The sequence below is a fragment of the Rhinatrema bivittatum genome, chromosome 11, assembly GCF_901001135.1.
Source record: "Rhinatrema bivittatum chromosome 11, aRhiBiv1.1, whole genome shotgun sequence".
Lineage (NCBI taxonomy): Eukaryota > Metazoa > Chordata > Amphibia > Gymnophiona > Rhinatrematidae > Rhinatrema > Rhinatrema bivittatum.
In genome coordinates, this window is record NC_042625.1 from 59,650,625 (window position 1) to 59,676,102 (window position 25,478).

The 25,478-nt window shown below is 42.8% G+C and overlaps 1 protein-coding gene across 1 annotated transcript in view; it reads left to right on the forward strand.

The window, feature by feature from the left end:
* Positions 1–25,027, forward strand: part of NOS1 (nitric oxide synthase 1) — a 364,505-nt gene extending 339,478 nt beyond the window's left edge. Inside the window, 7 exon segments of the mRNA XM_029571229.1 lie at positions 1,313–1,523; positions 3,705–3,792; positions 9,355–9,476; positions 9,918–10,066; positions 14,922–15,116; positions 17,338–17,456; positions 22,142–25,027. Of these exon segments, the coding sequence (XP_029427089.1) occupies positions 1,313–1,523; positions 3,705–3,792; positions 9,355–9,476; positions 9,918–10,066; positions 14,922–15,116; positions 17,338–17,456; positions 22,142–22,157 (900 nt within the window). The 3' untranslated portion in view covers positions 22,158–25,027.
* Positions 25,028–25,478: the final 451 nt, after the last annotated feature.

Genomic DNA, 25,478 nt, shown 5'->3' on the forward strand with positions numbered 1-25,478 from the left:
AATCCTCTTCGAAGTGCCTGAAAAGCGGAATATAAATCAAATCAATAAATCCCTCAAAACTGTGCACACAAACATCTGTTAATATAGCAATATCTCCTCATCTGAATAAGCAGATTCAGGCTTCTGCTGCAAAATGTCATGTGCCCTTACCTGAATCAGTGGCTCTGCTTCAACAGAGTCAGTCTGCTAGCCAGCTACGATAGAGACAGGCAGTAGATAGAGACATTTTCATGCACTCCGGGCACTGTCTGCCTATTCAGGGGAAGCATATTTAAAGATGCCTTAATAATCCAGCAAATCCCTGTAGTATCACTCTTAAATAAAATTTAAAAAAAGCACTAACATGGCACTAGGCTTATAATCTTTTTATTTAAGTTCACTCAAAAAACACCAAGGAAAGATATCAAAATTGAGTATAGAAAACTGGGTGGGAATGCATGTATGCCCCGTCACCAGCAGCTACTCCTGCTCTCATGCAACTGACCTTCCCACAATGAAAACACATATTTTCTTCAAGTCAAAAATATGAATGTATCAAAGAATGATACCCCCCCCCCCCAAAATGTATGTATACACATGAGAAAATGTCAAAGAAATACATTCCTTTCACCCAGTGTAACTGTACTCTTTCTTCACTGACCTGATGGAGAGAGGATAACTCCCTAACTCCCAGAAAGCTTGTCACAGAAATGTTAAGTAAGTCCAATAAAGAGTATCACCTACTTGTTTGTTTACCCTCAGCCCCACTCTTCACTTCAAAATGCAGTCATGTGGGATATATTACATCCAAAACGTAAATCCATCTCTGCTCTGTACAACTCAATAGGAATCCACACTCACTCCCTGCGGAGATGGTGGCACTTGGTCAATAGCAAGAAAGAGTAATTGGTTGAAGTATTCATACTTCTTGTGGCATTGTTTTGAGATGTGAGAGATATTTTTGACCTGTGGCATATCCCTGTTTATCTCTGTGCTTATCTTGAGGATTCAGATTTCTTCTGGCTGTTTTCTTTGATACTTCTTTTATACATACATCTTGTGGCATTTCCATGTTTTGCATACAAGAGACATCTTAAATGTCTGTAGTTTCAAATGCGTGAACATACATACCCTCGGTGGCCATAATATGCAAACCTTTAGGCAGACATTTAGTAACATTTGAATGCTGTCCAGCCCTGTGTAACACATTTTGTGCCAGCAACTGTGAAGCAAACACACTGAGAACAAGAAAGAACCCGCCAGAGGCCCAGGGCAGGGATGGTGCTCATACATGGGCAGGGCTCATTAACCAGCTCCTCACTTTTGTGTTTAGGGTTTGCAGGAATACGAGGAATGGAAATGGTATAAAAACCCAACCATTGTGGAGGTGCTGGAGGAGTTCTCGTCGATCCAGATGCCTTCCTCCCTGCTGCTGACCCAGCTGCCCCTGCTTCAGCCTCGCTATTATTCCATCAGCTCTTCCCCTGACATGTACCCCGACGAGGTGCACCTTACCGTGGCAGTGGTGTCCTATCGCACAAGAGGTGAAAGGATAGGCTTCAAAGGAGATCTCATTTTATTGCATTGGTGTGTCTGGTGTGTTATGGAGAAGGGAGGAGGGTGAAAGGGATATCAGTACCTATAAAGTGATCTTTCCAGTCCATATTTTTTATACAGTAAGTTTGGATGCAATTCCAGACCCTTATTCTGATACCCAGTTCCTTTTCCAGTATTCCACTAGGTCAATGTGAGCGAGCTCAAGCTGTAAAACTCTTTGCCCAAAATGAGTCCAATGCTTCAGTGGTCTCCTGATGCCAAGATAGCAACACATATCCTTATAGTGGCACTAAATGTTGAAATGCTTCTTTAAAAAAAAAACATTGCGGTTCAAAAATATTATGCATCTCCAGGTGCTGCTCAATAATAATGCGTTACCTAACTAAAACTGGCCGTTTAAAAAACCAAACATGCTGGCTGTGAGCGGCCCTGGTTTCTAGCATGTGTCTTGTTCTGTTTCTCTCCTGTACTTTCCTGCTAATGTTGAAGGACACGGGAAGTCAGTGTCTAGTGGCTGGAAGCCGGGTCCGGCTGCACCCATGACAGTCACCTAAGCACCGCAAGGCTTTTATCTGTTATGTGACAGCTTTTTTAGTTTTAATTGCAAATTTGAGCTGTAGAAAAAAATTGAAGTGTAATGTTTGTAGGAATTTGCTAGGTACATTGGCCTGTCTGAATGTTTCCCTCCTCTGCGCAGCTAAGGGTCCCCATGGGTTTCCATAGTGTGCAGACCTTTAACCAGATTAAAATGAAGTGTTCCTGGGACATGTTTAGGTGAGGGGAGGAAAGCATCTCGTGCACATTCAATTTTCAAAAAGATGCATGTCACTTTAGCCCACTCAGTCACCAGCAGAAATATGCAGGTGCTTTTAATGCACTGGCTCATTTTTAAAGAGAAACTACCCGATTCGGTTCTCTTTGAAAGTTAGCAGTAAGGGTGCCTGCATGCTTTGCCACCACACAGGCTGTTTGAAACTTGCCCCCTGAATGTGCCGCAAAGTTGTTGTTTTTTTCAGGTCTGTCAACTGTAAAAAATGAAGAGTGACTTCCAGCACTATTTTTGATCAAAATGTTGCTATGGATCTGGGCCCTGGAAGAGAAATCTTCCTCCCTGTCTGGACCTCAAACACACATGAGGAAGCTCTGCCGTGCCTTAACAGCCTGCCTCACTCACATCTCTCTGCCTCATCATCAAGTCTCCACTGCTTCCTGCTGAGGCAACCCTAGTTCTTTACCTTGCCTTGACTAGATTCCTGTTTTGCTTGTGCCTGTTTAACCTTGTCCCTGTCTGTTTGTTTCCCTTTCCCCAGTGGGGGCTTCCAGTGGCTCTCCTGCCTGGTCCTTGTTCCTGCTTTCTGTGTGGCTTCCCAGTGCCTCCTGCCTGTTTTCAGTGCAGATAGGAATAATTGGGTAGACTGGATAGAGCAATTGGTCTTCTTCTGTCAGTTACTATATTAGTATGAAATGGAATATTGTCAAGGAAAACACCTTTGTAGACCAATCAAAATGTGAAGTAGAACATATTGTTTGTAACATACTGTGTATGGATTACGATTTATGTGTTGGTGCATCTGATACTTAATAATAATAATAATAATGATGATAAAGACTCAAACATAGGGCCTTTTCTCCCATGCTGTTTCTATGGGGAAAATGCTTAGTAAATGAGGTCAATAATTTTGTAATTTAAACATAGAACTTTGATGTCAAGTACTGCTGGTCCCTTACATGAAGAGAGCAATTTTAAAAGCCGTTTCTGCAGGTATAGTAGTGTTTTATCTGCGGAAATGGGCTTTTATTAAATTGTGAGTAAAAGTACATGCATACAGCCTGTATGCGCGTATTTTAACCAGCAAACTGGAAAGACATTCCTAGGGATGGCGTTACGGAGGAGTGCTGAGATACATACGTATTGTTTTATTTTCAAAAACATGTTCATAAGTTTTTCCAGGAAAGCTACCTGCACATATTGCCAGGTATAACTGTGCAGGAAGTATTCCTGTGGTAATTTTCACTTTGAAAATCACTGTAAAGTCTGTAGGTAAAAAATTATCGCCCCCCCCCCCCCCCAAAAAATGAAAATATATTATTTGTGCAAGAGGAAGAACAAGGATGTCATTAGGCAATGCCAGGAAACGGGTTAATGATTCACCATTTCACTCTACCAGATGGTGATGGACCAATACACCATGGAGTCTGCTCTTCGTGGTTCAATAGGATACAGACCGATGAGATGGTGCCCTGCTTTGTCAGAGGGTAAGTACTTCTTTGTATATATATGTATATGTATTTATTCAGCAAAAATGTACATTACACATGAAAAAAATCAAAATTTGACAATACCACAAGTAATAAACTAAACAAAGTACAAGGTATTTACCCTTATTGCTAACATTACAGAAAGCAACCTGCAATGTGTAGAATTGCAATTTTGTACATATATAAATTTCAGCCTCATTGGACAAAGAACACATATCACAGAAACAAACAGAGAATCATACCTGAAACATGTGTACACATCCATCGACTATCTTTCAACCAAACCATTACTCATAGAAATCCCAACTAATCAACCAGATCAACATAAAAACATACAGACATACATATTCATACTAACGCATAAATAATCACAAGTGCTGTCCATGAAGGGGGACGCCGGGCAAATTAGCTGGTAAAAGTCAGAAAAGTCAGCAACATCCAAATCTGGCCAGTCAAGTACATTAAGAAATCAAGCAGTATTGGAGATCGTTACGCCCCAGTCTACTGAGTATCGCAGATTCACTATATTTTGTGCCAATTCTGATGGCAACTGTTCCAAAAATGTTTTTCCATGAAACCATATAAGAATCTGTTACTGTACAAGTAGACATTTTTACATCTAAACTTTCCATCTATATGAGAGCAGGCATCCTATTTTGCCACAAACTCAGGGTGGCTAGTGCCTCCTGAAATCACTTAAGCAAAAGACATGTGCTACTTGTAATGCCAGACAGAGAAAATGATCTACAACTTTAATGATCACCGAGACCCCCGAGATATCTCCTAATAATAATATGGCCCCCCTCTGAGGAAGCAATACCCCTTACATTCCTGTAGAACCAGTATTATGTCATCCCAAAAAGATGCCATTCATGGCATGTTAAAAGTCAATGTAACATAATACCATGCTCTCGCTGACATTTGGGGTGCAAAGGAGAATCTACAAGTTTCATAGATATCATTTAACATCTATGTACGAGTAGTGTAACCATTTCTCTCAAGTTCTCATCAATATTAGCTTTATACAGTACCTTAAAATATCCCTATTGAATACCTCCTAGCATTGTTTGGGGGAGTTGTTTACAAAGCATGTGCTATTGTGCTATGCTATGGCATATTTCCTTTCACCCACACTCTGTACCACCTTTACAAATTTGTGTTCTTTGCTGATGTCCCTCTCAGACCATTCTATAGAGTTCTTGTAAGAATGCAAAGAAATGGGAGCTATGTAAGCCATATTTAGACTGCGGGGACAAAAAGGTCTGACAAACAATTGAATCTTCCTCACAGAGTTGCCCAAGACATTTTATGACAGAGTCTTTTCAGCTTTGAAAAATTTAAGAACATAAGAAATTGCCATGCTGGGTCAGACCAAGGGTCCATCAAGCCCAGCATCCTGTTTCCAACAGAGGCCAAACCAGGCCACAAGAACCTGGCAATTACCCAAACACTAAGAAGATCCCATGCTATTGATGCAATTAATAACCGTGGCTATTCCCCAGGTAAACTTGATTAATAGCCGTTAATGGACTTCTCCTCCAAGAACTTATCCAAACCTTTTTTGAACCCAGCTACACTAACTGCACTAACCACATCCTCTGGCAACAAATTCCAGAGCTTTATTGTGCGTTGAGTGAAAAAGAATTTTCTCCGACTAGTTTTAAATGTGCTACTTGCTAACTTCATGGAATGCCCCCTAGTCCTTCTATTATTCGAAAGTGTAAATAACTGAGTCACATCTACTTGTTCAAGACCTCTCATAATCTTAAAGACCTCTATCATATCCCCCCCTCAACCGTTTCTTCTCCAAGCTGAACAGCCCTAACCTCTTCAGCCTTTCCTCATAGGGGAGCTGTTCCATCCCCTTTATCATTTTGCTTATATTCCAGCCCTGGCAGAAAATTCTTATTTCCCAGCAGTGATCAGAGCAATGAAGCAGTCTACTTCAGTCCCCATCAGCATTGAAATCAGTGCCAGACCAGGGCACTTATCCAGAAGAGAATGTTGTGTTTGACAGATTTTAGAGAGGACCACAGAGGACCTCAGAGCTCCACATTCAGCTGCTCTGGGTAACTTAGTCTATAGATTCAGCAGTGCGGCTATGCAGCTGAATATATGCAGCTATCCTAAAGTTAGCCGGATATATTTATCCAGCTAACTTTAGGACAGGTCTACGGGGCAACCAAAGTTAGCTAAATAACTTACCCAGCTAACTCAACTCCTCCCTGTTATGCTCATTCCCTTCCCATCACTTAGCTGAATGACAACTGCTAACAGCAGATGAATATTTAAAATGCACTAGTTTGCCTAATGAATTGGAACTTATCCAGCTGAGTGGTGCTGAAAATAGACCTCACGGAGAAACTATATTCTCCACCATATTCATGTCATATATTCCTGTGTCCAGTTAGCAGGATAAGCACGCCTAATCAGTAATGCAGAATTAGGAAATAAATGTTATAAAACACTTTGGGCTAAATTTATGATGATGTGCCAATTTACAAACTCCAAATCAGCATCAATACAGAATATTCAGGGCCCGCTCACAATGCAACAACCCCATAGGCAGAGATAACAAACAAAGGATCCAACATGCTGTCTCCCAAACTCATAACAAACGCCGAAGCAGCAATGGCACCCATGAAGGCTCTTTATTAATTTACAATGTATGATAAAACTAGAAGTGGGATCACCTCATGAATGTCCTCAGGAAGTAAAGGGTATCTCCATCTCTATTAGGCACACTGTGCTTCCTATGGACTGCAGTTTTGTTCACTTTCTTAAAATGCTATGTAGAGACTATGAGGTCTCAACTAGATGGCCCTCGCTCCCAGCCCTTGGGTAGACAGCAGCAAGGGGACCTATCATTCAGTATAGCACCTCCCCCAGAGATTGTCTGGAATCGGAAGTTCCTTAGTACTGCAGTATAGATTTGATTTTGAGGGAGAAGGAGTGATTTTAGGGGCTCTCCGAGTTAGGCCCCAGCTTAGCACAGAAGGGAGAGATACTGCCTTGCCATGGCCTCTGATAGGACTGGAGGGAACAGAGATACGTAAGGATTTTTGCTGTTTTTCTAGATTTTTGCAGTTTTCACCTTTACCATTCCTGTCAGACTGTATCCCCTGCTCAAGGTGGTCAGGAGGGAACTGTGTACCTCTTTGCCCAGCTCAAAAAGAGGTTACAGTAACCAGTTAAGGAAGAGAGAATGTTTTCCCTGTTTGAGTTTTGTGTAGCTACAGAGGGAAGGAAGCTGTTTCTGTCACCCTTCTTTACCCAGAGCTGGAAGCTATAAGGACAGCTTCAGTACCTGGCCTTTCCTCCCTGGAAGGTCTAAACCTATCTTTTGATGAGGGGTCAGAGGGAGAGAAAAGGAGAAGCTCATCTGGAGACCCCAGTGGACTTTCCATCCTTGGGACACAGAACACTGCCAGGTTAGAGTTCGGGATTCATCATGGACCTCAGGTACTGTGATAAGGGATCCAGTCATGATTGGAACACCCCAGCCCATGTGGGGACCCTTACCATCCCCATCCATGGAGGGACTAAGCAAGTTTCAAGCCCCCTGTCTGGAGGAACACATCCACAGAGGCAGAGTTCAGTTAAATCCTGGCTCATGTAAATCTAAGGACCAAGGATGTAATTGGACACTTTATTTTTTTTGCATCTCTTGATTCTTTTGAAATCAATCAAAGTAAACTTTTAATGTGCACACCATCTAGAGAATCCAGCCTGGTTTGTAAGTGTACCTGTCCCAAAGAGCTATAGTAACACACACACAGGGGAGATCACCACTGGCTGGGCCAAGAAGGTTAACCTTCCCCCCACAGAAAAGAATCCACCCCTTGAACACAGAAGAATTAGGTAAGTAGCAGAGAAGATAGCCCCTAAAGAAATTCTTTTGCCCTTGGGAATATCAGACATTCCATGGAAAAAGGGTTACACTTAATGTATGCATAATATCACTTATTTGAATACAGTAATCCACATATACTGCCACAGCAGTAAATTTTATAGACATCTATCTGGATTGATTTTGAGTACCATGGTTCTTGCCTGACGTTAGAAGGAAGAACTGCATATCCTCTTGACAACCTGTTCAGTTCTAATTTGCTATGAATCTATAACATTGTGAATCTTGGCTTGGCTTTGGCTATGTCGCTGATCTCAGTTTGCCTCAGATTATGTTCCTGTTCATGCATAACTAGAAAGAATTCCTTATCTATCCCTTTATGAAGCTGACATGCTATATAATCACACCAAAAAATGCGGCTAGGCTCTCCACCCAAATGGGGCTATACAAATGCTTACTTTTGAAGTGTTAAATTCTGAAGCAACTTTAAAAATATAACTTTAGTTGCAGGGAAGGAAAGTTAAAATCTGAGAGTGTACAAATCAACTCCTTGTTAGACTTTTCATCACTTATAAGGACTACAGTTCTTTACTGATATCAGTTTTACTATGAATACCTCTGAATGCGTCTGTAATAAGAACCCCACAACCCCAACCCACCCTGATTCAAAGTGCCCCTCTAGAGTGATACCTATATAGAGAGAGTGTCAGACTGACTCTTTCTCTCTCGCCTCATGAGGAGCAGTAGCAGGCAACATACCCGTGTTGCCCGTGCAAAATTTCTGGTTATGCGGGTCAGTCTAGAACTTGCCCCTTTTCCGCCCCCTTATTCTGAACACGTGTCCCTTCCTGGCACACGTATGTGGCCGTTTTTGCAAGAGCAATGCTTTTAAAATCTACCTCTTTCTGAGCTTCAGTGACAGAAGAGTTTTAGTACAGAAGCCCATGTCAGACTCTGATAAATAAATGTCATGCACACCGTTCTGTGATGTGCTAGGTGAGGTCTGATAGACACTGAGATCCATGTACTAAGCTGCAAGGAAACTTGCAGAAATGAACTGTCACCAGGAGAAATGCTTCTTGCATAATTACCTGGCTCCTTTAAATATTACGCAAGCCCAAAACACGGCATTTTCCTTGTGGTAAAGTCCATGCAAAATCATCACAGAAAAACTTAACTACACCGCAAGAAAGGAGACAATTGTGTATTTTTGTACACATAAATTAGCTCATGAGAAATCACTAATGAGCTGATTTGCATGATTTTTCAATTCATTAGTGATTTTGCATATTTTCCACCAATGGCTTCACATTCAAAAACCAGCAGACGCTAAATTTTTCAGATTTCACAAACATGATATTGTTTGCAGCTTGATACATCATCGTTTGAAAAATGTTTACAGTTACAGTGTACTTTAAACCTATCATTGATTAGGATGCATTTCTATGTTTTCTTTCTTTGGAAACGATAGAAGTGTACAGGGGGTGCTCATTGAATCAACTTGCAGGCTACTGTGATAAAAGCTTTTAAAAATAATGAAATCCAAGCCTGGCCACAGATGTCAATGTTTATGAGGGCCACTGCATGGCCAAATTTTGTTAAACCAGAAATATTCCCAGCCATGTCTGAGTTGAAAAGTTTAAAGTTTCTTTCATGAACTACTGATCTGACCTGAATGAGCCTGGCTAACTTCCACTTCCGCTGTCTAGTGCCCCTAGCTTCCACATGCCACAGGATCCTCGTGTTCCCTGCATTCTGGTTGGTCCAGGCACAGGAATTGCTCCTTTCAGAAGCTTCTGGCAGCAGCGTCTTTTTGACATGCAGCACAAAGGTGGGTCCAGTTTTCAAGGTCAAGTCTACTAAAAGATATTGTTTGGGCTTGGTTAAGTTTTACTCAATGAAAGGGTCAATCTACAAGTCAGTGGAGGAGTCTGAGCTAAGGGAAAGTCCCCATTCACTCACAGTCTATCAATCCCTACTTTTCTCCATCAACTAAACACACAAAAGTGACTCCTCCCATGTCTTGTGGTACATCAAATCTAACATGCTTTTTTTAATGAAAATCCATGAATACGTGTTTTTTGACCAGTCTGGGCAAGCTGTGCCCCATCTCTCCCATCTGCTCTAGAAAATTCCATGTGTTTGGTTCTAAAGATTAAAAAATATATTAAACACAGAATCATCCATGCTGTGCAGATATTCTTACTCCATGTGTCATGATGGGGGCTTTTCTCTTGCTCTGTTTACTGATCTGATGCCTGTTATTCTTTAGGAATGAAACCATGTCCAATGATTCTCGTCTTTGGATGTCGGGAGTCCAAAATTGACCACATTTACAAAGAAGAAACCATTCTAGCTAAAAACAATGGCGTTTTTAAAGAGCTGTATACAGCCTACTCCCGTGAACCAGACAAACCAAAGGTAAGACAGCTCCAAGTGACTCATTCCTGTTACATGAAACCCTGTTCCATGGCTTAGAAAAACTCAGATTTACTAATAAGAAATGTAACCCCTGGGCTAGCATGCTTTCTCTGGACCCCAAAGACCACATCTCCAGTTAACCATGGCACCCCAGATCGCCTCTGCAGTGTGCTTGGCTTTCCTGAGTCTCCTGCAGCTCAGGCAGCCTCGCCCTTATGGTCGCTGATTATTGTGACTTCCTGTACTAGGATATTACATTGGACCAGTTACATCATCTTCAGCTTCTCTAGAACATTGCAGCTAGGTTACTGACAGGAACAGAAAGAAGTGAACATATTACACCAGTTCTGGAGGGGCTACATTAACTGCCCATTTCTTGAAGGATTAAGTTTAGGGTTCTTTGCCCTGTCTTTAAGGAGGTAATTTTCAAAAGGTTTTACATGGACTTTTGAAAATTGCTACTTTTACGCATGTAACTTTTGAAAATTTACTCCATTAGGCTGAATTTTCAAAAGGTTTTAATGGTGTAAATGGGTTTTTGAAAATTGCTACTATATATGCTACTTTTATTTTATGTGAATAAGTCCTTTGAGAATTCACTCCATAGAGACTTAATCATTTTGGTCTAGATTATCTGGCTGATTTGCTGGTAAATTATTTGCCAGCAAGCTTGCCATTCTCTCTTCATTTGTGCAAACAGCCCAGTAATTTGGAGAATCCTAAGAGGAGCCCCATGCCACAAAAAGATCCTACCTGATTCCAAATTTCATTCTGAATGCCCACAGCCTGTGTCCTGATCCCTTTTGGGTAGAGATCCGATTGGAAGTCTCCAGATCTTGATGTTACAAATTCCGCTCTCTCCTTCCTCTCTAACAGCTCGATACAGTAAAGTTCAGTTGAAGATTTCTAGTCTGTAACGAGCTCGCTGCGCACAATTCGGACGCGTAAGGCAAACCAGCGATACAGTCTCCAGTTTTGCGCGTCCGTAGCGCTTCTTAAAACAGACGCGTAACCCTTCCCGCACCCGGCATGTAAATGAACGAATTAGCTGTATAATGAAGGAATTAGCTATTCCCCTCCGATACCGTAACGGGCACTCAGGTTCTCTCATTAGTAACGCACTGTTTTGCCTCGGCCGTAACGTGTTAGTTTACCGCCTCCCCCTAGTAGGAGTTAGGACTGTGAGTCTAGTAACAAATCCATCGACACCGCTTAAGATACTCAAAAACAATAAAACACAATTTAAAAAAAAAGCGATACAGAGATGATCGAGAAAATGTAATGATGTGGGACACATAAAACCTGTCAGAAGAAAAAATAAAAAATTTTAAATACCTGTCGGAGGGCCGCGTGGGTCCAGGCGGCCGGCGGCGGCGGGAGCCGGGTGGTCGCGTGTTAAATCTAGGCCGTGGGCGGGTGGGCGCCTGTTCCAGGCGGCGGCGGCAGCAGCAGCGGGACACGCGTTAGTTCGAGACAGCCGGCGGGCGGCGGGTGGTCGCGTGTTAAATCTAGGCCGGGTCCGCACAGGCGCGCATTCATTCATTCACTGCCGGTGGGGGCTGCCGGAGAGGCAGCCCCCACCGGCAGTGAATGAATTCATTCCTCCAGGCGGAGGAGCCGGCTGCTTTCGCCACCGGCTCCTCCGCCTGGATGAATGAATGCGCGCCTGTGTGACCCCTGCGATTCGGCGCTCAAGGCAGTCACATGCCGTGATGTCACGCCTTGAGCGCCGAATCGCAGGGGTCGATGGGGGCTGCCTCCGGCAGCCCCCACCGGCATTGAATGAATGCGCGCCTGTGCGGACCCGGCCTAGATTTAACACGCGACCACCCGCCGCCCGCCGGCCGTCTCGAACTAACGCGTGTCCCCCCGCCGCTGCTGCCGCCGCCGCCGCCTGGAACAGGCGCCCACCCGCCCGCGGCCTAGATTTAACACGCGACCACCCGGCTCCCGCCGCCGCCGGCCGCCTGGACCCACGCGGCCGTCTGAAACTAACGCGCGTCCACCCGCCGCCCGGAACAGGCGCCCACCCGCCCGCGGCCTAGATTTAACACACGACCACCGGCCCCCCGGATCCCGCCGGCCGCCTGGACCCACGCGGCCCTCCGACAGGTATTTAAAAATTTTGATTTTTACACTTCCTGGTGCCTGTCATTTCAAATGTCATTTCAAATGTCATTTGAAATGACAGGTACCAGCGCACCCAGGTTACTGTATAGGCGCTGTATTAAGCGCCTATACAGTAAAATGGGTTACGCGGGCATAACCCTTCCATACCGCTTTAAAGCCGCGGCATGCATTTGCATGCGATTAGAGGAGAGTATCAGGGAGTTAGTGAAGAGAACTGTGCGTGCGGGGAGGAAGGGTGCGCCTGACACTACCTCACTGTTTCTACCTCGACCTTACTGTATCGACCTGTGTGTGATTTCTCTGGGAGAGAAGTCTGATGTTCCAGTCTTGAAAAAAGTTCTCTATCGCCTTTCTCCAAGTTATGCAGAGGGGTGGGAAAAACCCTCCACACTAACAGAAAGGGGGAAAAATCAAAATGTCTCTTAAGTTCAAAATTTCTCACGCTGGGTAGTGCTGTCACTGGTTTTGTTTCCACTAGGGGTTGCTCACAGGTCTCTAGCCCCTGCTGTCAGGATTGGGGGGTTGCCTCTCTCCAAAGCACAGGGTATTCCCCAGAACAAGAAAACCAATCCAAAAAACTGTACAAACTCTACAAAAATCTCTCTCTTCAAAAAGGAGGCATACCCTCTCAGACAAGGAGTGTGCTGATGAGGAATCTCTTCTAAACTCAAGAAAAATGCCAAGTTGGGTTGGTGGACTCAGACTTAGCAGGGAGAAAGGAAAAACATCTCCTTACTCTTCAAGAGCCAACTCAAAATGACCACACACTCTGTACCTCTACCTCCACCTTATGTCCTTGGGATAGGCAATCACAGCCAGTTCTTTGAGGAGACTGAAAGAGAATGGAAATCCCACTGCTGTTCCTGATCCCGATGATAAGGGACCTAGGGCTATCTAGTGGCAAACCAAAGGGTTGGCCAAATGAGCATACAGGACCCCCTGTACACTTCTATCGTTTCCAAGGGCTCTCACACATATTCACTGACTTATACACACACACATACACATGCTCAGAAACATATTCAGTGATTCACAAGCATTCTCACATGCTCTCAGATGTGCTTACTGACTCACTCTCACTCTCTCTCTCTTCTCTCCTATCGCCTCTGAATAGATTTTAAAAAAATCTTTTACTTACTGTGGTGATCAGGGGAGATTCAGGTAGAGCCCTGAAAAAATATGGTCTGAGTAGATTCTATGTTAATGCTCGAAGAGGTAGTCCCTTTAGGTATGGGCAGGCTGGAAGGTTGATACTGGGGGGGGGGGGGTTTAATTAATATTTTGCCATAAGTTCAAGCATGAGGGGGGCTGAGGCTAAGGGCAGTGGATAGTGTTCAGCCCATGGTGAGGCAGCGCCAGGAAGTCTGTGTGCTGCCTCCCACTGGTAGAGGAGAGTCAAAGTAGAGCAGGTATGAGGGGAAGCAATGGGAGTACTTCCTGCTGCCACAGTGATGGTGGAAGAAGTAAAGGGAGCAGCAGGAGCAGACCCATTGAGCTGCCGCTTCCACTGCTGCTGCCGCAGTGTGAAGCCTGAAGTAGCAAGGAGGAGAGCCTCAAAGATGGCTCCCACTGAAAGAAAAAAATGCTGCTACATAGCCTAGTGTTGGTCACAGTAGCTTTGCAGGCATGGGGGCTACAGTGGCCAACACCAACCACATTACTGGTTGGGCTCACTGGGGCATGCCCAATCCATCCCTGTCTGTGATCATGGACTGGCTTCAATAGTAAGGTTTTCAAACAGATCCCATTCTTCTCTGGTGATGTTTTCCATGTTATGGGCCCCGGAGTGCGGGAAATCCACCTGGGGAGCAGCACGGGACTGCAAGGCAGGACTTGGGACAAGACAAGAGCTGGTCTTCCACCTAGCCAGCCCCTCCCCATAGGTTGAGCCCTTGGGTTCTGAGGCCAGTAGTTCTCTGCAGTGGCAGTACATCATAGTGGTGAGTCCACACAGGTAGGAATACGACTACAGATGGCAAGTCCAGAAGGCAAGGCTTGGAAAGGCAAGATGGAGGCAAGATGGAGACAAGGCTTGGCAGGCAGGCTGGGCAGGCAGGACAAGGCAAGGCTGGATACTAAGCAGGACCTGGAACTAGACAAGACAAGGACAAGACTCAGTACAGGCAGGACTGGACAGGCTACAGGAACAGACAGGACAAGACCAACAAGGCAGACTAAGGCAGAACTTAGACAAGACAGACAAGGGAAACACTGAACAAAGAACACAAAAACCCGAAGGCAGCAAGGCTTGAAACAGACAAAATAGGCCTGAAGGCCCAAGGCAGAATACAAGAGAGAATAGGCCAAACAACCTCAAGACAGGAAACAAGGCAGGTAGCACGCACTAACAAAAATAACAAAAAGTAACAAAAATTAATGGTTTTTTACACTAATGGGAGTTAGTGTGCGCTAACCCCCGTTAGCATGCAGTAAGCCCAAAAACGATTTTTGATGAAATAAAAAATGCCAATCAGCGGGAAAACGAGATTTTCCTGCAGCCACACGAACCTGAAAGCGATAACGATCTGGCACCCAATGCACATCTCTAGCAGGCAAAATCTTAACATTATAGTGTCTTTGGATTATTCTGATATTGGTCAAAGAAAAAGTGTCTCAACCTATAAAGAATTCAGTTTTCTCCAAAACCAATACACTTACTAGACTTCTGCACATCTAGGAAAAAAACACAGAAACTGTTAAATAACTTTTTCTGTCTCTTGTTTAGAAATATGTGCAGGATGTGCTACGTGAGCAGCTGGCAGAGATGACCTATAAAGCACTTAAAGAGCAAGGCGGCCACATTTATGTATGCGGTGATGTCAATATGGCTGGGGATGTCCTTAAGAGCATCCAGCACATCATAAAGCAACGAGGAGGCCTGACTGTGGAGGACTCCAGCTTTTTCATCAGCAAACTGAGGGTAAGAGTTGGTACCTGAGGCATCTGTACAACCAGCTTTTAGGGAATGTGAGAGGAACATGGGCATATCTAGGGAAGAGGCAAGAGAATATGATCACAAGCAGGAAAAGGAAATGAAAGGGGACAATAGCCATAACCAGCCTCTGAAAGAACAGAAAGTGCTTTGAATGTCATCTTTATATATTTAATCCATTCTGTTTTGTTTCCAGCAGCTCATTACTGCTTCATGGTGGGTTTCTGGTTCTAGCATCCTGATTAAGTGTAGTTTGGCATCACTTAAAAGCTTCAGGGTATTTTTATTCTATGCACTCTCCTCTTCTGTTCCCCCACATAGTCCAGGGCTGAGACTTACAGATCATCAGCTAGTAGGCATCCTCATGAAGTAGCTGCCAGGCTTGCTGCTGTCACAGTGTTCCTAGTCCTGACCAATACAAGGATCAGATATCCCGGCCTCAAACATGGATCCTTAGTACAGCAATGCTGGCAATGGTCTATCGAGTTGGCCCTAAATTTCTTATTTGAAGACATTTCTTCTTATTATTTATTTATATTAAAATTCTTATAATCTACAGCTTCTGAAATGATCGTCCAGTGTGGGTAACAAGCGGTAATTGATTAGTAATACAAAGGCTTTCTTGGGTTTTCAAGAGTAGTCTTATCTTAAATTTTTTCATTTTCAAAAGAAAAGAGGTTTCACATATCCTTTCTAAAGACATGAGTCCATAGCATTGCCCACATATAAATCAATGTGCATCCTCAACATATGTGGATTGACAACATATTCTTAACGCATTTATGAATAATTATTACCAGTGTCTGCGGTGTAATATGAGATTATTCAGATGTTAGTTCGAGACGGCCGACGGGCGGCGGGTGGTCGCGTGTTAAATCTAGGCCGGGTCCGCACAGGCGCGCATTCATTCATTCACTGCCGGTGGGGGCTGCCGGAGAGGCAGCCCCCACCGGCAGTGAATGAATTCATTCATCCAGGCGGAGGAGCCGGCTGCTTTCGCCACCGGCTCCTCCGCCTGGATGAATGAATGCGCGCCTGTGCGACCCCTGCGATTCGGCGCTCAAGGCAGTCACATGCCGTGATGTCACGCCTTGAGCGCCGAATCGCAGGGGAGACTAATGGACTTACTCAAGGCTACAAACATATTTACTTATTACTCCTATTTAAGAGCTTTCTTTTCAAAAGCCCGAGGTGGATGTTCAAAGCATACAACATTAAATACAGATTTAAAAATAGAGAAGAAGCTGTTCTAGGGTAAATCCATTGTGCTAGAAGGGATGTGGGGAAAACCTATTGACAATTGTACTGTCCTCAGCTCTAGACCTGTTAGCTTGAGTGCCTAGATGGTCAGTTAAACCTTGTTCCCAACTTCAAACACCAGAGAAAACTCAGTCCTTGAATACCAAACAACATTTATTAGAATGAAGAACAGTTCAACACTCTTGGAATGAGAAGGGATCAAGAGTAGCCACACAGAAAGGAGAGACTGTCGCAGCTGTGATCAGTTCTGTCTGGAAGCTCAGTAATCCAAAGGAGGCAACTTGAGCTGAGATAGAATCTGTAGAATGTGAATGGTGAAAAGCAGTGCTTCAGAGGAGCTTGAAACAAGTCAAAAGGAACTGCTAGCCTGTGTTTCCAAATGAAGGAAATCACAGGAAGCAAACTATCCTAGGCATTCCTAGTGGCAAGAGACCAATGAGAGAAGGCAAGAGAAAGCAGACAGAGAAACAAAATAAAACAGCAAAGATCCAATAAGGAGCTCAGGATCATTCAAAAGACAACCAGTTAGGAGAGAGATCTCTACAAGTAGAAAACCCAAGCTGTGCAAAATTAATAAGATTATACAGAGTGATAACATAACAAGAAAACATATATACATATTTTCAAATATAATGTGAAGGCAGAACAACAATTCAATAGAATATATTGTAGCAATTTTCACTTTTAAAATTGCTACAATATATGCTATTGAATTGTCAATAGGTTTTAACCATATTAAGTGCACTTACTGCAGGTAAATAGGCTTTTGAAAATTGCTACAATAATGTTACATTTACATTTTTCTTTGAAAATTACTTCATTGTACTGAAAAATTAGTAGTAGATGCAGGAAATCACTCTGGGGTCTCCCAATTCATGACTATGTACTAACCAATATATATCATACTACTAACACCTATGGCTTTCGTTCTTTTTCCTCTCCAATTTAGGATGACAACAGATACCATGAAGATATTTTTGGTGTGACCCTACGCACATATGAAGTAACAAACCGCCTTAGATCTGAATCCATTGCATTCATTGAGGAAAGCAAAAAAGACACTGATGAGTATGTTTATGATGTGTTTCTTATCTTTTCTAATGCCCATTGTTCTAGATCTGGCTCATGGTCGCTAGAAAACTAACTTCCCATCTTTACAGAAATATGTAGGTTGAAATGAACATTTTTATATATGGCCTCCTCTACAGATATATACCCATTGCTGATAATCTCTCTTAGGTAAGGCCTCCAATTGGGTCTGGTTTTTTGCGCGCACCATGACCAGAATGAAAACTCACTTGAAAGCCAAGATATACTGAATACGATCTCAGTCTCTAAAATTTACTGCTAACACTTTTCAGCTATAAAGCTCACATGGAAACAAGACAAATGATGCATAGATTCTATTGTTTTTGTGCAGGTGCTAGTTTATCTTCGTGGAATACTGGTCCTCCCATTCTCATTAGACAAATATGATGATGCTTAAGAATGTATGCTAGTGTAGTTTCACAACTGTAATTGTATATGAATTCCTGATAGAAATCAAAATTCTTTAAAAATTATAAAAATATTTGACTAGATCATCATCCATATTTTTAATTAGGATAGTTTCATTTGGTTGCTGGTACTTTGTCTCATTTAAATGTTTGCCCATACTTTAACTTACATTGTAGTTTTCAGCCATATGGTGTAATCAGTGCTAACGACTTTGGATAGCCTGTTAATGTTGGGGCCTATTATCAAAGGGTTTAGGCTCCTTTTAGAGTTGGGCTCCTAAATTAGCCTTTTTGAAACTTTACTATGGCTGAGTAACAAACGGGCCGATACAGTAAAAAACGCGGGAGAGCGGGCGAGCGCCCGCTCTCCTGTGCGCGCGATACAGTAAAAAAATGTATTTAAATTAAGCTCGGCAGTAAAAAGAGGCACTAGGGACACTAGTGCGTCCCTAGCGCCTCTTTTCGGACAGGAGCGGTGGCTGTCAGCGGGTTTGACAGCCGACGCTCAATTTTGCCGGCATCGGTTCTCGAGCCCACTGACAGCCACGGGTTCGGAAACCAGACGCCGGCAAAATTGAGCATCCGGTTTGTGAGCCGCAGGCCTATTTCAAATTTTTTTTTACTTTTTTAAACTTTCGGGACTTCCTACTTAATATCGCCATGATATTAAGTCGGAGGGTGTACAGAAAAACAGTTTTTACTGCTTTTCTGTACACTTTCCCGGTGCCAAGAGAAATTAGCGCCTACCTTTGGGTAGGTGCTAATTTCTGAAATCCTAATTTTACTAATTTTACTTACTGAATCCTGCGGGAATACCTAATAGGGCCATCAACATGCATTTGCACGTTGCGGGCACTATTAGGTTCAAGGGGGGTTGGAGGCGCGTTTTCGACACGCTATTACCCCTTACTGAATAAGGGGTAAAGCTAGCGTGTCGAAAACGCGCGTCCAAATGCCGGCTAACAGTGCGCTCCATCGGAGTGCACTGTACTGTATCGGCCTGACAGTTAGGGGCTTAGATCATTTCACATTAGGGCCTTAACACTAGAGACAGAGAGAGGGAGAAAGAGAGAGAGAGAACCTCTGTAGGGTGGGGTAGGTTTTGGGGAGAAGTTTTACATACACAGTCAGAGGTACGAACAGCAAAGTTGACATCAGTGAAGATTTTCTGTCATTTGGAGTGATGAAAGTTAAAAGAGTTGATTTGTACAATGTGCTCTCTATCTAGCTTGATTGCAGCTAGGTAGAGAGTGCATCAAGCTAGGTAGAGAGTACATTGTACAAATCAACTCCTCTTTTACCTTTCATCACTCCAAATGACAGAAAATCTTCACTGATGTCACCTTTGATGTTCGTACCTCTGATTATGTATGTAAAATTGCCCCCCAAACCTCATCCCAAGTTACAAGTGCCCCCCTCTTAACATGTATGTTACATTTACATTTTCCTTTGAAAATTACCTAGTAAGCCTCCCTCCACTGAAAATTTATCTGACACCAACACTGGAATCTGGGCTATGCTCTCCCAATTCAATCAAAGCCCAATGATCTTGGCTGCAAGAACCCTGGTGCTGACAGAGGCGAGGGAGCAATGAGGAGTGTTTCCTCCTTATTCTGCACCCTACTCGCAAGTTCTTTGGCTGTGGAAGATGAGTCTGGAGTGGCCACAGAGAGGGCGTGCAGTGGCCTTAAAACCAAGGCATCATTTCCTTGACCCTAAGAGATTCTCTCCATTACATGGTATTCAAAATATCAAAGGTCGAACCAACCATGCATTTTCCACATTTTAGTATGTCATCCACTAGCAACCTTTGAAGGCTGTGGGGCTTTAAAGAAGCTGCTCTCAGATCTCTTCAGTTTTCTTCAAATCCTGCATGTTCTACATCTAAAGAGCTATCAGGAGGTTATGCAAACATTGATCATAGCACCTTGATACACCTTCCTGCCAAGAGTGCCAAGGGTATTAAAGTGGTCCTAAGCCCCTTGGTTTTCTTGAAGGTGGTTTTGATCATCACAGACTGATACAGTAGCTGCTGCCTTTTGAATCCTGGACCCCTCCTGATCAGAAAATTCTTCAAATCTGTAGTCCTACCCTCCAGGCTTACCCCATCTGAACCTGACGGACATGATGGGACATGGATCAGGATCTCACCTATTTAGCAGGCAATGTCCCAAAGAAGACCTCAGTTGTTCGTGGGGCCTAGCACAAATATCTGCTTGCTGGGGGAGCTTCCCTTGCCAATGAGTGGAAAGATGCATCAGTGCATTGATGTTCTGCTCCTGTGCTCCAGGGCCTTCTAGAGCTTGCTGTCCAGCTCCTCTTTGATATTGCCAATGCCAGCACCGAATGGGAGGCAGGAAGGAAGGCCACGTTTTCCTGGGCACCAGAGGTGAATCAGTCATCTAGATTCTTGCAGACTGATGTGATTCCCGGACCCCCACAGGAACTCTTCAGTGAGATTTATGGTTTCCACCAGAATATTTCCTTTTCTGGCATCATGCCTCGACCCAATGAATCTTATTCCTTCCTGGTGCTTGCGGTCAAGGAGCCTGATGCCATCTCGATGATGCACCACTGGTACTTGATGCAGTCCTGTCAATGCCTCCAATGCTAATGCTCATTGGTTGGGCTAAATCTCTCAAACACTTCTCAGAGCTCTTGCTGCAATGTTCTCTCAGGCTCACAGTCTCATAGAGAGCAGTCCAAGACACTGTGGTCTGGCTTAGGTAAAGCGCCCATCTATCATGGGGTATGAAGACCTAACCGGGCCACATAGAGGACAAAATCTAATCCACAGTCAAGGCATCAGATAAAAAATAAGCAAGGCAAATAAATGACTCAAAGGCAGGACAATAACCATGGAGAAACCCTGGAGCACCAGAACTGGTATACCACACAGCCAATAGAAAAATAAACAAACTTAAACTGAACAAAAAAAAACTACATAGAGGACTAAAAGGTGAAAAGCAATCCACAAGGCCCTGCGAGAACAGCTCCTGCAGCTTCAGAAACTTTCACCACAGCAGTTTTGAGAGACAGAGTTGAACCACAACCTGCAGGCTCCGCAGAAAATTTGAGACTGAGGGGGTCCTGCCTAGGAGCGGGAGAGTGACCAAGGCTACATATGTCCAGTGGGGCATGCTTTAAGCTCTTAATGTCAAAGTCTTGATGTCAAGGTTCCGTGCCATGCTCCATCTGATGATGTCACCCAAGTATGAGGCTTGCCACCCTGCTTAACCTTGGAGAAAAGCGAGACTAAGATATATACACACACCATAAATAGCTTCTTTATGTTTACCAAACCATAGTGAATGAATTGAAAAACATAAACTGTATTATTAAATTAAAAGCATCCAGCTATGAAGAGCAAATGAACTAGTCTTTTATCTCCAAACAATGTTTTAGCTAGTAACAAGGATGAAAAAATAAGCAGTAATCCCCACTGGATAGAGCATTTGCTGACAGTTCATACCTAAAGTCTGATGTACTGAATGGTGACATTTTTTGCCAAAAGGAGCCAGTGCTCTGCAAAGATTTTCTCTCAGTACTGTTTCACTGAAATAAGATTCAAATTGTTTCACATAGTTAATTTTTGTGAGTCTGCGTGAAATCGTACTTTATCACAGAAATACTTAACTACACTTCCCTGAGGTTTAGTTGTTTAACAAAAGAACCTGCTTTTGCAATTTTTTTCACATGAAAGATTGCTGCTGCAAAATCACTAATGACCTGATTTGCATAATTCCTCAACTCATTAATGACTGTGCATAGCTTTATGAATGGCTTTGCAAATGCAAAATTCCATGTGGAAAAATAGCAAATAGTGCGTGAAATAATGTGCAGATGACTTTGCACGCTATTTACAGTTTTTCCATGAGTAATCACCTTTGCGAAGCCATTCCTATTTTAGTACATTGGCCTCCCTGTCTAACTGCAGGCAGTGGCCAACAGTGCTGTCCAAAAGGAATTGTTGCCAGTATAAGTTAAAATTATTCAAATTTATGATAGGTTTCCAAAAGAGACAGGTGACACAAACATTCAGATTCAGTCAGTGAGACAGCGTTCTGGGGATTAACAGCCTGTGTTTAGCAAGTTGGATTGCTCCAACTCCAAGTTAACATTTTAGTTAGTTTAGAGTATATGGTATGACTTGGTAGACACTCTTACTATTATTTGTACTCTAAAACAGAATATTTCCCTTACAGAGATGTGTATTGTTTGGTAATTCACATTAGTTTGTTCTATCCTTACCTGCAGGGTTTTCTGTTCATAACTGGAATATTTTGATCTCTTCTCCTCCTCCGATGGTTGCCAAACTAATCACACAGTCCAACATACAACCTTTCAAGCTGGAAAGAAGACGGGTTTTGTATTTCCATGGACAATGCCAAGCCTTTTCTACGGGACTCCAAGGGAATTGCTCTGCCTCTTGTCCTGTTGTGTCCTTGTCCTGTGGCAAGATACATATAATATACATATCTATATTCGGTTTAACATTTTTGAGGGGACTAATGCTAATGTGTGCTGCTTTACAATCTACCATGGTTCTAATGAAACAATGATCTGTGTCTCTAACAAGCAGAAAATTTAAAGATGCATGATTTGTTTTGAATTATGGTATTTTTTTATTGGGCTAGGAATGGTGTATTGATTTTTCTTATGTTTATTAATCAAGCAAAATGACTGAAGAAAATTGCCAGTTTCCTTCAAGACCTTTTCTGGAGCACTGTTCCCAACTGGAAGATACCATTGTTTTCCCACTGTATACTGCACTGCCTCCACACACCCAGTATGTATTATTTTGCTAATGGGTTGTCATCCATCCTTCTTCCATGCCTCCACAAGTCCCCCAGCTTCCTCCTCCTTCTAAAACATTCCCACTCGCTCTGCTTTTGTCCTTCCAGCGATATTGCACGCTTGCCACTATTCTACTTCTGAATGGGACACTACTTGGCTAAGTGGCACAGTGCAAGCTTGATTTTGTGATTAGCTCCAAGTTGGATATCTTTATGTCCTATGCATTTTATAGCCTTAGAGAGCAAAAGGGCTTATGGTTACTGCCACACAACACATGGAGCAACCGTTGAGTTTCTAGAACAGGATCCAGAGGTTTAAAGATCTGTTCCAGGATTTGCTGTACTGAGGTACTCAAATGCACAACTCTCTTTGAGACAGCTGTGCTATAGGTGGGATTGTAAATAAGGCTGAAAGTTGACCTGCTTATTATTTCTCAACTGCCTCCTCTCCCCTCCAAATAAAATATATTAAAGCTATGTTTGAATATGAATCAGATGGGAATTAAAATGACTAGAAAATGGTTCTCTGAAGACAAAAAGAGAGATCTTCACTACACCTTTACAACAGGATATTGTAGACAGCAATTCCGTAATTAAAGAAGGTATAATACCATTATATTTGGAAACAGACCCCATAATTATTTTAATATTTATTCAGTTTGATTGATTACCCTTTCATAGTGTCATCAAAGTGGTTATATAAAGAAACGTCCAAGAAAATTTAGGACAGAGCCTGGACTTCAGTATATTTCAGTGACAGTGAAACTGTTCAAATCTGCCTACTCATAATATCCTTAATAATTCTGAAAGGCTGGCAGTGTGGCATGGATGGTGGCAGATTAAGTTTCTCAACACCTTCAAGCTCATAATTAATCCTTTTAAATAAAATACTGGGCTTAAATGTAAGTTGCAGAAGTCCAGAGGTATCTTATCCAATAATACTGGTTTATGTAGTGTCCCAATCCCAAAACACTTTATAATCGCTACAGTGTACTACCAATTTACATGCAACCAAGTTTAAGGAGGATATCATAACAATTTTTCATCATGATTTCACTTCACAACTGTTTTGAAGAGAGGAAGGGAGAGGTAATTTGTTTATGCAACGGTCTAGGGTTATCAGATGATTCCAAGTTACCAAGGATAAACTGAGCAATTTACCATCCCTATGGCTGAACATAAACATGTTCAGTCTGTCCTCAAGTCATTCTGTAATCCAGTGCTAGGTGACCCCTCAGAACAGAGACAAAATAAAGACACTGCAGAGAAACTGAACAGTGAAAAAAAGTTTACCATTAGGAGTCTCACATCTTCTTTTGGGGTTCCAGACAAGGTTTTTTCTTTTTTGATCTTTTTTGGTTCTTTCATTTTATTTATTTGAAATGAAAAAGAAATCAAATGTCTGGTTACCCCCACTACAAAAAAAAAACAAAAAACCAGTCACAAATTCCTCCTGGGCTTTCACTCTATTTTCTTCCCCAGTCACTGATGCATCCCCGGTGTTAAATTATAAATAGCACCTGGACACTAAAGTTGGTCCCATTATCAATTTTTTTTCCTTATCAGAAAATGGCGCCAGCCTGAGCCTCGGTCTGCCAGTGCAGGTTACAATTGCATGGTCCTCTATTATTTTACCCTTAACCTTAATCTGGACATGACCTAGTCACCCACATTTCCATCCCTCACTTCCCTCTGCAATTGTTTCATCAATATATTCCCAAATCTTGAAACATCCGTCGAGTGTGGGGCAAGGGCCTGAGGCTCAGCTTTGCTGCATACATAGCTCACACACATACTCATCCTCATAAGAATGGCATGCTTATGGGAAGGCCATTAACCACATGTTTCATATCCATAAACCTGAATGGTATCTGCCTCTCAAATATCGGAATTACCTCTGCTGAAAATGTTGATGAAAGGTCTATGTACAGCCTCAGACCTTTTTCTCTCCTGCCATCCTAGCACAGACTGGACAAGTCACTGACACCCTTCGCAGTAGGGAGAGCAGGACACATCTCTGTTTGGAATTCACCTAATGCTTGCTGAACTTCAATCAGTACAACAGTGCAATGTACAACATGCCCCTCCCTCCCTCACGGAAGCCACACAGGCAGCCTGAGAAGCAGACCTGTCAGATGGACTGTACCACAGTGGAGGCTTATATCTTGGAGGGGTATTTTTCTTTTTTTTTAGGTTTTCTGTTTCTCTTCTTTCATGCAGCATGTGCGCGACATATGCAGCGTTTGTAACCAAAATGTGAGCATAAGGCATGCACGCTATGTAATTAAAGTGTCCTGCTACTGATAAAAAGATGCTCTCTATAAAAAAAAAAGTGATCTTTGGATGACAAATGTGTAATGATTTTTTCTGAAAATATAAGGTCATATTTTATTTGCTTAGCAGCTGCTAAAATACCCTTGTTATACACCGAATAGAACATTATTGGAAAAATTCTAGAATTAAACATCGTCTGGAACTGTAATTCACAAAAGGGTTTTTCAGGCCGGCTTAGTGGCTTTGCTGTGCACTGCCATACAGAAGACCTGGGGTCAGATCCAAGGCCAGCCTGGGCTAAGGAGGCAGTTTTCACAGTCCAATGGGAATTTTGGTTCAATTCCAGTTCATAGTCGGCTGCAACTGAAGTTAAGCCGCTTTGGCACACATGAACCAACCTGTTCAGTGTCAGTTCACATGAGAAAATTGTAATATAAGCTATATTGTAATGATCTTTTGCAATGTGGAGCGGAGTAAGCCAATTGGTCTATACCTGTTCCTTAAGTACTCTGAAATGTGCATGA